This window comes from Pelodiscus sinensis, chromosome 7, assembly GCF_052426305.1.
Source record: "Pelodiscus sinensis isolate ZL-2025 chromosome 7, ASM5242630v1, whole genome shotgun sequence".
NCBI lineage: Eukaryota > Metazoa > Chordata > Testudines > Trionychidae > Pelodiscus > Pelodiscus sinensis.
The window spans coordinates 69,663,507-69,676,629 of NC_143058.1; the positions used below are offsets into that span (position 1 = coordinate 69,663,507).

Here is a 13,123-nt window from a genome sequence, read left to right on the forward strand (position 1 = left end):
TTTAGCTAATAATTTTCAGTCATAAAAAAGAAGCAATTTTTCACTGACCAAGAGTTGAAGATTGCTTCATGCCATGCTAATATGTATGCTTTAAGTTCACCTTGACAGTTACCGTATCCTTTTCACATAGAAACCCTAGCCTCCCCACCTTCTTATAATAGTCATAAAGAATTTCCATTTCCCCATCAGTTATGATTTAATTTTGAGGGCAAAGACTCCTGTGCCTTGGGGCAGTAAAGATGGGGGCAAAGGGAAATAAAGCTACCTTTAAGATCTGAAATATTTTATGCCTAATCAGAATAGAGTAAGCTATTCTTCATCTTTCTCATAATCATCATTTCCCTACATACTGGAGTAACTCAAAACTCTGCCCTCTGAGTTCAGCAGAGGCTAATATTGTGTCACTAGAACTGGAATAGGAAAAGATATTTGTTAGTGTCCACTTATAATATCCCGAGACTGTACACAGCAAATTTAAGAAGGCCAATTTTTTCTCATCACTGAGTATTTATTATATATAACAAATACATGAAAAAGAAAAAAACTATATTGTGTGATATAAATAGTTTATTTACATTACAGAAAAACATCAAGACAATGTATACTATTTCAAATATATCCATACATAATCAAATATAGCTGTAGTACATGTTTTCATTGGTGTAGATTACCACAAATGCAAGGCAACATGTGTAGATCTTGTTTTAATCTTTTGTCTATAATACTGTATTTTGTAGTCCAAGCTCTCTGCAGTTAGTTTTGCCATTGTGGAAACATGCACTCTTTAAATTAACCTGGTCGATGCTCTTGTTGTGTTGTCTGAACTGTAGTGTCCGGTGTTTTGCTTCTGTCTGTGGATTCTGTTGCTCCTGGGACATTTTCTGAAAGAAAGGGAGGAGGGAGGAGGGAAACACAAATCATAGCATGGCATTTGCTTAACAAAAGGGCTTCGGAAATAATGTGACGATGGGAAGCCAAAGAGGAAACGGATCTTCCTCCCAGGCACTAGATTTCCTCCCAAACAATGTGGCAACCAGAACAATTAGACCATGTTAAAGATATTCTGCTTCCCTGTGAAAACTATCATCCTTGATACAAAAAAACAATATTAAGAGAAAACTAAGGTTGCATGTGCAATTTTAACTATGCCCTCTTGTAACAGGCCTGCACTGCACAATACATCTGACCTGTCACCATAGGTGGCCGATAGTCTAGGTGGGGGAGGGCTTTGCCTTCCCAAGCTTCCAGGCACAGCCCCACCCACACATCAATCCCCAGAACGCCTGCTGTAGGCCTTCTGGGGCAGAGTGTTGCTACCCCCAGTGCCTGCCTTCCCGGTGCTCCTCATTGGGGAGGGTGGAGCCCCGTGGACTCCTCCCTCCCTGGTGCTCTGGGGCCGGGGCTGCATTGTGAGCTTTCTTCCCTCTCCTGGTGCTCTGGGGACTGGAGTGGCAGGGAGGCATGCACGTGCTTGCCCCATCCCATCTCTTCCCCTCCCTGTGAGGGGTGGGGGTGCATGCACTCAGTGTGCTGCCCTGCCTCCTCCCCTCTCTGTGGGGGGTGGGGCTTCAGCAGATGGAGTGAGGCAGTAGGTAGGGCTCGGTACCCGCCTCCCACAGCCTCAGCTGCACCAACCACCCATGTCTGTCACATATTATTTCTCGAATAGACTAATTTTTTTTAGGAAGCAGTAGTAGGAGCTAGATTAGGAAAGATCCCACACTCATTCTCTAGACACCTAAATCCCAAAACATTTACAAAGTGGACCTGGAGAGTTTAGAGGAGTAAATATTCTCTGGCCTGAATGGTTTTAAAGGTGCTAAGAACCCACCACTGCTCTCGGTTTCCATGGAAATTGTGGGTTCGCAGACCATTAGAGCGCATCTAGCTTAGCTGTGGATGCCTGCCCAACACAGCAAAAGCCATTTTACTCCCAAATAAGGCTATACACTCAGTAAGGGCTATTTTCATGACACATTTCAGCTTTTAACAGCGAGCTGTTTTTGCTGAAGGCTCTTTTAAAGAATTTGTCACTAAAGATTATAAAGCATTCCCAGCCTCACTCGAGATCAAGCATAGGAAATTTCAGCCCCAAGAGAGAAGATTTCCAATAATTATTAGCAACAGAGTAGGGATTTATAATGGAAACTGTCAGGCAAGTTTAACTATAGGAGGCAGGTGGCCAGCATCTTGTTAAAATATCCTCTTAAAGCGTATCGTCTCTTTTTATGTTGAGTATTTATAGAAAAATAGTGAACTGAAAAGAGAAAACTGGAAATCGAGACACTCCTAAATCCTTAAACAGGGTGAGAGGAGAGCAAAATGGTTTCTCTGCAGAACCTGGGTTCATTCTCTTTGTACACCCTAAATGCAACTAGCATTTCTCCTACAGTACCTGCATTTTCTTTTACATTATAAGCCACTCACTGAATGGCTTCAGAGAGAAGCTCCTCAAATACCAAGAGCCCCTACTGAGATGGAAAAGACCAGCTGTACTGTACACCCTTGCTTTACTGCTTTATGCAGGCTTGGGCCAAATTATGATCTCTATTACAACCCATGAAATCCCACTAACTCTACGGGGGTATGTCTACACTACCCCGCTAGTTCGAACTAGCGGGGTAATGTATGCATACCGAACTTGCTAATGAAGCCCAGGATTTGAATTTCCTGGGCTTCATTAGCATAAAGCCGGCGCCGCCATTTTTAAAAGCCGGCTAGTGCGAACCCCGTGCCGCGCGGCTACACGAGGAGTACAGATAGTTCGGAATGGCTACGTAGTTCGAACTATCTAGCCCGTGCCGCGTGTAGCCGCGCGGCACGGGGTTCGCACTAGCCGGCTTTTAAAAATGGCGGCGCGGCTTTATGCTAATGAAGCCCGGGAAATTCAAATCCCGGGCTTCATTAGCAAGTTCGGTATGCATACATTACCCCGCTAGTTCGAACTAGCGGGGTAGTGTAGACATACCCCATGAGACTTGAACATGTCTCTCTGTCACACACATAGTGACAGCGTAGAATGTTTGCCCTTTTTTCAAGGCTACTTTTTTTTGAAAAACCCCCCCGGTAGTCTAGACACACCCACACGTGGTGGAAGCGATGGTCTATCTGGAAGCAGAGGGTCCAGAAGGGTCACTGCACAGTGAATTCACATAATTACTAGCTGGTCATGAGGGCCAAAGTCAACTGGACTGAGTTGAAACTTCGGCTTACTCTTATGAAACAAATCTCGTATAAGGAAACGTATACACATTGTGCGTCTATAATGCAAAGGGAACTCTAGATGGCTACCAGGTAATGGGAACCAAGTTATTTTAAGAAAGGTGACCGGTACCAAGGAACCTATCATACAAGTACTACTATTATTGCTAAAATTAGTAACGCATGGCACCACATGGGAGCTAAGTGTATGCTACGCATGGCTGACTTCAATGAAGTGTCCTCGGTTGTCTTTAGAAATGAGTCTAGTTCTATAAACACAGTGATAAGCTGAACCACTCGGTCCTTTACTTCATCAGCCACCTGAGCTTTGTGATGCATTCAGCATGAGACCCATGTTTATTTGTGAACATGCCCGTTAAAACAATGTGAACGAGGAGCTAGAACACAGGCCTCCTGCCTTCTAGCCAGCTGAGGCTCACAGGATGGCTTAAGCCAGTCACCATGTAATCCTAGCAGGCAAAGCACACAATCCATTCATATTTAATCAAGTTATTTACTTGCACAAATAAACTGCCATAACTAAGTACTGGAAAGCACAAAGGAAAAGGGCTGAGAGGCAGGACGCTGCTGAGCATAACCTCCCATTTCCAAGCCCTCCTTCGCCTACACTGTTCTTTGTCTTGTCTCTCAAGTTGGAAGATGTTCAGTGAGAAGACCGTGTCTCAGTCCTGACCCATGCTGAGCACTAACATGATTCCTAGATTCAGTAGGGGCCAAAGGCTGTGAGTGCCTCTCAGAAATGCTCAGTTTCGGAACCCTCCACAGGCCTATGCATGATTGGAATAATGACAAATACATGATTAATAATAATAGTGGTTAATGGCTCACTGGTGCAAGTGTTAGACACATAGGGCCAAATTCGGCCCCTGTGCAAATTTGGCCCCTGTGGCCATAAGATAAGCTGATTAGTTCTAGTTTTACGTCTCCCATATAAGGATTTTCAGGCGTATTTTAATTGTTTTTCTTACTTTGAAGAGTTTGTGAATTGAGATGTCCTGGAGTTCAGCTCAATATACCCATGTGTGCTATGCCATACTTATGCAAATCAGCTGTGGAAGTTGCAAGCGGCATGTACTTGTCTTAGGGCACTTACATGTCTGTAGTTGAAATGAAGCCCAAATTGTTATGTGAAGTTTGGGTTTGGCCTCCATAATCATATGCTTTATAGAAAAAAGCCAAAAACTTATAAATTAACCAGATTAGAACATGGAGGGAAGAGCTAATATGTTTTAAAAATATCCATAGATACATTATCTGTAATGCAGGACTGTAGATTCTAATGTAAATCTGTTTAGTAGGAAGGATTCATCTTTTCTCCTCTGCCTCTACTCTGTTACGACTGCCTGAAGGTGAAAAAACTAGTCACTAAAAGAAAATGACATGGTGCATTTTCCCATTTCTTAGTTATTTTTCCATCTCCTTTTTTATGTACACTGTATTTTGGTTATGAATGATCTCCGTGGTCCCCCAAAACACTTTAATATAATTCATTGCCTCTTCTGGCATCTACTGTTAAAGGAAGTAGACGTGATGGACTCAGCTTGGCCAGAAAGCAGCTCAGAGCTTCTGCTGATGATTTTGCTTTATGCATTTCGGCCACGGAAGATTTATAATCTTTGTTTTGTCTATTCCAGGAGCAAATGCTGCACTTGTTGTCTAACCAGACAGTGCAACATGGACCCTGAGACATATTAGAGCTTTTATTTTCTATAGAGCTTTAATACCCCTGTGTTATTTTCCTATCTTTTGTTTAGAAATAAATTCCTTTTCTGTCTGATTTATCGGTGGAGGTAAAGGAGGGCTGAATGAGTTTCACCTTGTGATTTTGACAAAAGCCTGGAGAAATATGACAGCCAGAGCTCTTCCAGAAGCAATGAAACTGGGTCAGTGCGAAAGTGCAGTAGCACCTGTGGATATGAGGGAAAGCAACACACTTCACACTTTAATTCTGAAGTACCTCAAGGCCACAGGCTCCATGCTAATAAGCACGTCTTCATTTACAAAAATGGAACATTACACCTGGATATTTATCTAGGTCCCCATCCAAAGCACACGGTGGCTTATTATTACCGTTGGCTTAAAGTTATGCACATGCCAAAAAGTGCTTTACTGGAATGGTGCTACAACAATGGGTTCTTTAAAAACACAGACACAGCTAGAAAGAATTGTATTTAGTAACTGCTGATCCAGTGGCCTCATTTATATTCCTGTTATTTATACAAACAATATTTTGGCCAAACATCTGACTATAGAATGTGAAACTTCATTTGCTGGATGGTGTGGCCTAAGTCTGATTAAATTGGTACTGAAAATACACTTGTGACTGATAAATCAGCACAGGCGCCAAACAATTCTATCCCCTACTTTGGTGAAATAAGTGGGATTTGTTATCCGAGTGCAAATGTACTAGTCTGTGTAGTGGGATTTGTTATCCGAGTGCAAATGTACTAGTCTGTGTAATTGGAGAATCAAGTGGGTATAAACAATCCCTTTTCTTCTATCCCAGAAACACAGAGGTACTGACCTGGTAATGCAGAGGACTACTACACAGATAATAGCAATCTGGATGGTTCCAATCACAGCTGCTATTAAGACATACTGAAACCGTACTGGCCCCGGAACCACATATAAAACGCTGTAGTCCTTTTTTTCACAGTGTTGTCCAGTGTAGCCTGCATCACACCTGTAATGAAAGATGTTTAGCCTGTTACTTAAACTTCCTGCTTCCCTTTTAGCAGAGAGACAACCAATGCCCCTGATTGAGAGGGAGATTCTGTATATGAACGTACTGCTTGGCAAACACTGTGTGGGCTTTTAAAATAAAATGGGATACAGATCATACTTCCAGACCACACAGGGACTGCTTTATCTCACAAACTCCAAGGCTGCATCTAGATTGGCATGATTTTCCGGAAATGCTTTTAATGGAAAAGTTTTCTGTTAAAAGCATTTTCGGAACAGAGTATCTAGATTGGCACGGACGCTTTTCCGCAAAAGCACTTTTTGCGAAAAAGCGTCCGTGCCAATCTAGACTCGCTTTTCCGCAAAAAAGCCCCATCGCCATTTTCGCAATCGGGCCTTTTTTGCGGAAAACAAATCTGAGCTGTCTACACTGGCCCTTTTGCACAAAAGCTTTGTGCAAAAGGGACTTTTGCCTGAACGGGGGCAGAATAGTATTTCCGCAAGAAGCACTGATTTCTTACAGGAGGAAGTCAGTGCTTTTGCAGAAATTCAAGCGGCCAGTGTAGACAGCTGGCAAGTTTTTCCGGAAAAGCGGCTGATTTTCCGGAAAAATTGGCCAGTCTAGACCCAGCCCAAATGTCGAGGGAAATGAGATACATATGGATCAATGTTCCCTCTAATTTTTCCATCCACATATGGAATACATTTTGTTAGATGCACCAAGGCATCTGTGGATGTGCACCACCACTAAAAACACAGGCTGCCAGATGCTAGCACTGTGGACACCCTGTTCATCAGATGGGCAACCTTTGAATTTCTCCTGGGTGGCCGCCCAACCACTCAGCTTCCAGGGAACCTAGACTTGGATGTTATACATGAGGTGACTATTTGGATGAAGGTAGCATCTAGACCTTATTGTGCTAAGCATTATAAATGAGCACACCGTAAGGGATGGTCTCTGTCCTAAAGATCTTCTAGTCTATGAGACAAAGGGTAGGAGAAATAAATGAGTGTGCTGAACAGCTGAGGACTGTGCAGGGATAGTTGCTTTTCCTTGATTCACAGGTAAATCAGGCATTGGTTTAATTAACATTTTTCATCAATCTATGCAACACATTTGTCTGGAAAAAGATCTGGTTTTGCTGACACTTGTTTGCCTCTAGGGCAGTTTCTTTTACTCTTTGGCTATTTCTTTCCCCACACTATCTATACAGGGCAAAATCCTGCAAATCTCATAGAGCCTGATTGTTTGGACCATGCCCCAGGCCTGTTGCTCAGGTGCTGGGGGAGGGGAACACAGTGACCCCCTGCACCCCTAAGTCCAGTTGCTTTACAGCTGCTATTACAACCCTAGCCCCAAGGCTCAGCTGTCTCCTTAGCTCCTCGACCCCATCTCTGCAGTGGGAATTGCCAATAGATTCACAGAGTTCATGGACAGACAGGTCCATGAGGGGAGCTAATCACAGGCCATTACATTACATTACATTTGGCTAAAGGATAGCTTCCCAAAGGCCACCAGTCTGGATGTGAAGACCTCAAGAGATGGAGAGTCTGCCATTTCCCTTGGTAGCTCATTCCAGTGCTACTCACCCTCACTATGAACTGTCTGGACCTCCTGTGAAAGTTGAATGTATCTGGTTTCACATGGACTGGCTTTTGCGCTCCCCCAACCCTGCACTGCTCTGCACCAGGATGGTCCCCAGGCACAGGGCAGAGCTTCCTGAATGCAGCCATTGGCCAAGCAGGAGTCAGTAGGGTTCAGGGGAACCCCAACCATGCGCGCGTACAGCAATGCACTCCTCTGGCAACGAGAGAGGTGAAGGAGTAGCTGCGGTAGCTCTGTTGTAGGACGTTCCTGTGCAGGAAAGAGCCCTGGGGGCCAGGCCTGCTGAGTCTACATTTCCTTTGTGCCACAGCAATGCAAAGTGGTCGCAGGGGTTGGGAAAATGTTTTATTTGCTAATGTGCGACAAAGTCTGAGAGAGAAGCTTGTTACAAGGGGCTGTAGGGCCAAATCCTGACTCATGCCGAAGGGCTCCTGAGAGGGCCCAAGTGCCCTCAACTCCACTTCCAAGTGCCCTCAATGGAAGGAGACGGTGCTGAGACCCTTCCTGGAGAGCCTCATATCCCAGCGAAGCTAGAACTCCCTGCGCTTTGGGATGCAAATTCTAAAAATAACCCACGCTGGGTATTTTTCCCTTGCTGGAACTTGCTAAAATGTATTCTCCAATCTCCAACTAGCGCTGGACTCTGAGGCAGATGACCCCCTGAAGGAGAAGTGATGTACAATAATAAGGGTGCCATCTGCACTGTGATTGGGTGGCCCCACAAACAAACATATTGTTTACTTATTTGCCCAACAGCCACTAAAATCCCTGTTTATTCCGCCCACCCTGCCACACAACGGCTGCCTCTCTTCTGGGTGTTTCCCCATCCTCCTTCTTCCCTGGCTGAATTCCCACAAAGGGGAATTTAGTTGTTCCCCTGGACTTGCGCCTGTGCTGCTGGCCATGGGAGCAGGGCAGCATCACAAGAAAACCGTTCAGGTCAATGGCAATAGCATCCATAAGAAGCTTGGAGAGTTTGCCTGGACCTTCTCTTAGAGATGATGGTGGTCCTCATTGAGCTTTGTACTCCAGGTTAGGGCAAGAGGCGGCATGTAACCACTTCTCTGTGCCAACCACCTCCAAGCCTGGAAACCAGCTGAAGGAGAGGACACTGTACGGTTGGGTGGAAGAATGGAGAAAAAGGGGCAGCCAAGAGCAAAAAGGACCACAGGATCTAGGGCAGATCTGCAGGAGGAGATATCCTCCATGGAGAGCCTCTAAAGAACTGCCTGATGACCAAGCTCTCAGCCTTGTATGCCTGAAAACTACAGCAGCAAATGTGCATTTCATCTCTGTGCCCCGACCACATTGACTTGGCAGACGTAGGAACTGCTAATGTGCAATTCTAATCACCTCAATGCAACTGTATTTGCTGAAGGGAAGTCTGGGCAATGTTTCCTCCTCCACCCCAAACCTCTTCTTAAGTAACCTTGAACACACAGCTGTTAGGGGAAGTTGTTTTTCACCCAGTTCTTCATTTTTAAAGGGTTGCCCATTGTGGAAATATCAGGGATTACCAGATTCAATGCTACAAGTTAAGGAAAAACTGGTGCATTTTTAAAAAATATTAAAACAGGCTTTAAGGCTATTTCATGTTTTTATAATACATTGACATTGTGGCATAAGTCAGTGCAATTGCCCTGCATAATTTAAGTTGAACGTGCGCCATCAAACAAGAGGTTTTGGCTAATAATGATTAGGGCTGACAAATTAATTCATGCGACTGACTCAAAAATCAATTGTGATTAAAAACTAATCATGATGAATTGCAGTTTTAAATCACACTGTTAAACAATAGAATCTGAATTGAAATTTATTACGTATTTGGGGTTTTTTTTACATGTTGCAAATATATTGACTTCAGTTACAACACAGAATCCAAAATGTACCATGCTCATTTACATGATTATTATTTTTATTGCGAATATTTGCACTGTAAAAATAAACAAAAGTAATAGTATTTTTCAATGCAGCTCACACAAGTACTGTATTGCAATGTCTTTACTGGGAAAGTGAAACTTACAAACATAGATTCCTTTTGTTACATAACTGCAACTCAACACCAAAACAATGTAAAACTTTAGAAACCACAAGTCCCATTCAGTCCTACTTCTTGTTCAGCCAGCTGCTAAGACTGACAAGTTTGTTTACTTTTATGGGAGATGCTGCTGCCTGTTTCTCATTTATAAGTTTTCCTGAAAGTGAGAACAGGAGGGTACATATCACTTTTGTAGCTGGAATTGCAAGGTATTTATATGCCTGTTATGCTAACATTTGCATGCCCCTTCATGCTTCTGCCATCATCCCAGAGGATACCCTTCCGTGCTGATGATGCTCATTAAAAGTAATGCATTAATTAAATTTGTGACTGAATTCATTGAGATAGAATTGTATACGTCTGTCTCTCTTTTATCCACAGTCTGCCATGTATTTCACGTTATAGCAGTCTCAGATTATGACCCAGCATGTTGTTCATTTTAAGATCACTTTCATTACCGACTTGACAAAACGCAAAAAAAAGTGCCCATGTGAGATTTCTAAAGATAGCTACAGCACATGACCCTGGGTTTAAGAATTTGAAGTGCCTTCCAAAAATCTGAGAGAATCAAGGGGTGGAGCATGCTTTCAGAAGTCTTAAAAAAGCAACACTCCGAAGTGGAAATTACAGAGCCCAAACCACCAGAATTAAAATCAATCTTCTGCTGATGGCATCTGACTCAGAAGATAAAAATGAATATGCATCATTATAAAGCAGAACCTGCCATCAGCATGGACACATCCTCAGGAATGGTAGTTGAAATATAAAGGGGCCTATTAAAACTGCAGCACATCTGGAATGTAAATATGTAATGCTGGTTATGACAGTGCCATGCAAACATCTGTATTCACTTTCAGGTGACATGTAAACAAGCAGTGGGGAGCAGTATCTCCTGCAAATGTAAACAAACTTATCTGTCTGGCTGAACAAGAAGTAGGACTGAATGGACTTGTAGATTCTGAAGTTTTACATTGTTTTATTGTTAATGGAATTTTTGGTACATAATTCTATTTTTGTAAGTTCGACTTTAATAATAAAGAGATTGCACTACAGTACTCACAATGGGGAAACTGAAAAAATACCATTTCTTTTGTTTTTTTACAATGCAAATAATTGTAATAAAATACATATAAAGTGAGCATCGTATTCTATGCTGTAACGGAAATCAATATATTTGAAAACATCCCTAATATTCAAATAAATGGTGTTCTATTATTAACAGTGAGATTAATTGCACAATTAATCACGATTATTTTTTAAATTACATGATTAATTGCACTTCATTTTTAGAATCGCTTGATAGCCCTAATAATTATTTTCCACGCTGTAGCTAGATTACACATATTAGCAACTCTACATCTTCAGCTTATCACCACCTGCTCTGGAGAAAAAGTGTTACCTGCAAGATGGTTCCAACATATTAGTTGAGTGTTCACACTTCCCGTGCATGCAGAAGCCATTGTAGTGTTCTGGACAAGGAATATAGATCCCTCTGGCACTTTCTTCCAATTTATTTGCATTCTCTGTGAACACAGGTGAAAAGAACATCAACCTGGAAGTACGTTGTGAGGTGAGGTGAGACAAAACATGGCATTAAGAGCTCAAGGTACAATAAAGGAATAATTCAAAACAGCAAGAGGTGAAAAATTCCTCTTTAGTTGTAAAAGAAAGAAATACTAATGTGATTTTGCAACCCAAAAATCTCTGCTTAAACAGGAATATGACAGAAATCACCTAGCATGGATGCAGAGCTTTATAAGCTATTGCAATTACAATTCTTTTGCTTATCTAATTCCTTTTAGGTTTTTGCACTGTATGGCCAGAAATCCCAGTGTCACTATTTTTTAAAAAAATTATCACAAAATATTCCATGAAAAATGTCTAATATCTGTTATCCTTTCAATAGCTCTCCTTGGAACTTCAACATACAGCATAAGGCTGGAAAGGCTGCCATAAAAGAGATGGCAGATAGCTGTTCTTTCTTGCCATAAAGGGCAGGTCTCGAGACAATGGGTTCAAACTACAGCATAAAAGATTTGGATTAAATCCCAGGAAAAACTCCCTAACAGTAAGAAAAGTAGGACAATAGAACATTTCAAAAGGAGGCTGGATACCCATCTGGCGTGGATGGTTTAGACATAACAAATCTTGTATTTGGGGAGGGAGTAGTGCTAGATCAGTGTTTCTCAACCGGTGCTACAAGTACCCTCAGGGTTACTTGGGGGGAGGGGGAGAGGTACATCAACACAGCTGAAATTTGGAGATAATTAAATTTTTGTTTTAAGTTTTACAGCACTTTATTATTTTTGTATTTTTTACACCCAAAAATTGGCTACGATTAAGTTGTTTAAACAAATGTGTTGCAATGGTAGAAAATTTTTGTGTGTGTCTGAAAACTGTAGGTACTGGGAGTACTCATTTTTTTTAAAAGGATACTTTATATAAAAAAAGGTTGAGACACACTGGACTAGATAACTAACTCTTGTGGTCCCATCTAGCCCTACGTTCAGTAGAATACACTCACAAGACTAAGACTCAAGAATATTGGTTTCTATTTCCAGTTCAGTAACAGACTTCCTGAGTGACACTGGACAGGTTGCTTAAAAACTCTGTGCTTCAAATTCCACATATGTAAAATGGGCTCCCTTCTTAGAATCTAAGAACGGCCGTACTGGGTCAGACCAAGGTCCATCTAGCCCAGTATCCTGTCTGCCAACAGTGGCCTGCACCAGGTGCCCCAGAGAGGGTGGACCGAAGACAATGATCAAGCGATTTGTCTCCTGCCATCCCTCTCCAGCCTCTGACAAACAGAGGCCAGGGACACCATTTCTATCCCCTGGCTAATAGCCTTTTATGGACCTAACCTCCATGAAATTATCTAGCTTCTCTTTAAATGATCTAGCTTCTCTTCACTAATGGGGCTTGTAAGGATACATTCCTTAATAGTCACAGTGTGCTTTGAGATCCTTGGATGAGAAGTACAACATTATTATATAGTCTTTTGCAATATGCACATGTATATCTCCACAAGCATTAGATGGGCACTGAACATGTGAATCAAAGAAAATATTTACCCCAATGTTGTCAGTAAATTGAAAGCTCCAAATATTAATTTAGATTGAAACGGATCTATGTTTAACATTTACATAATGTGGTTAAATGCCTAAGCACCATCTGCAATATACTCACTCTCATTTGGTAGAACATCAAGTTGTTAATTACACTTGATAAATACATTCAAAGCTGTCCTATCTGGATTAGGGATTTTGGAGCATACTTCATAGACATATAGCCGTACTTTTGAAAAAAATATGTAGAATGTCAGATTATCTGTTCCTAGCGTGGGTGTGAAGTGGGAGACTATTCTCCGTCCATGTCCCCTGATGCAAGGCCAGACACAAAGGCAGGACTTACACATGAGGGAGCCCAAGATCTCTTCTGGTCTAGCACCAAGGGATATGTCTAATTGCAACGCATCTACCCCTTCCAGCAGCAAGTCTCAGAGCTTAGCTCAGCTGACCTGGGCTTGCACTACAGTGTAACTATGTCCCCTCATCAGTTTTCAGAGTCCAGGG

General features: G+C 42.2%; 1 protein-coding gene across 1 annotated transcript in view; it reads right to left on the minus strand.

Moving 5' to 3' along the window:
* Positions 1-537: 537 nt before the first annotated feature.
* TMEFF2 (transmembrane protein with EGF like and two follistatin like domains 2) overlaps positions 538-13,123 on the minus strand; it is a 229,381-nt gene continuing 216,795 nt past the window's right edge. The window contains exons 8-10 of the mRNA XM_075934210.2: positions 10,948-11,071; positions 5,747-5,905; positions 538-881 (exon numbers count right to left, since the gene is read on the minus strand). Coding sequence (XP_075790325.2) covers positions 785-881; positions 5,747-5,905; positions 10,948-11,071 — 380 coding nt within the window. The 3' untranslated portion in view covers positions 538-784. The remainder of the gene's footprint in view (positions 882-5,746; positions 5,906-10,947; positions 11,072-13,123) is intronic.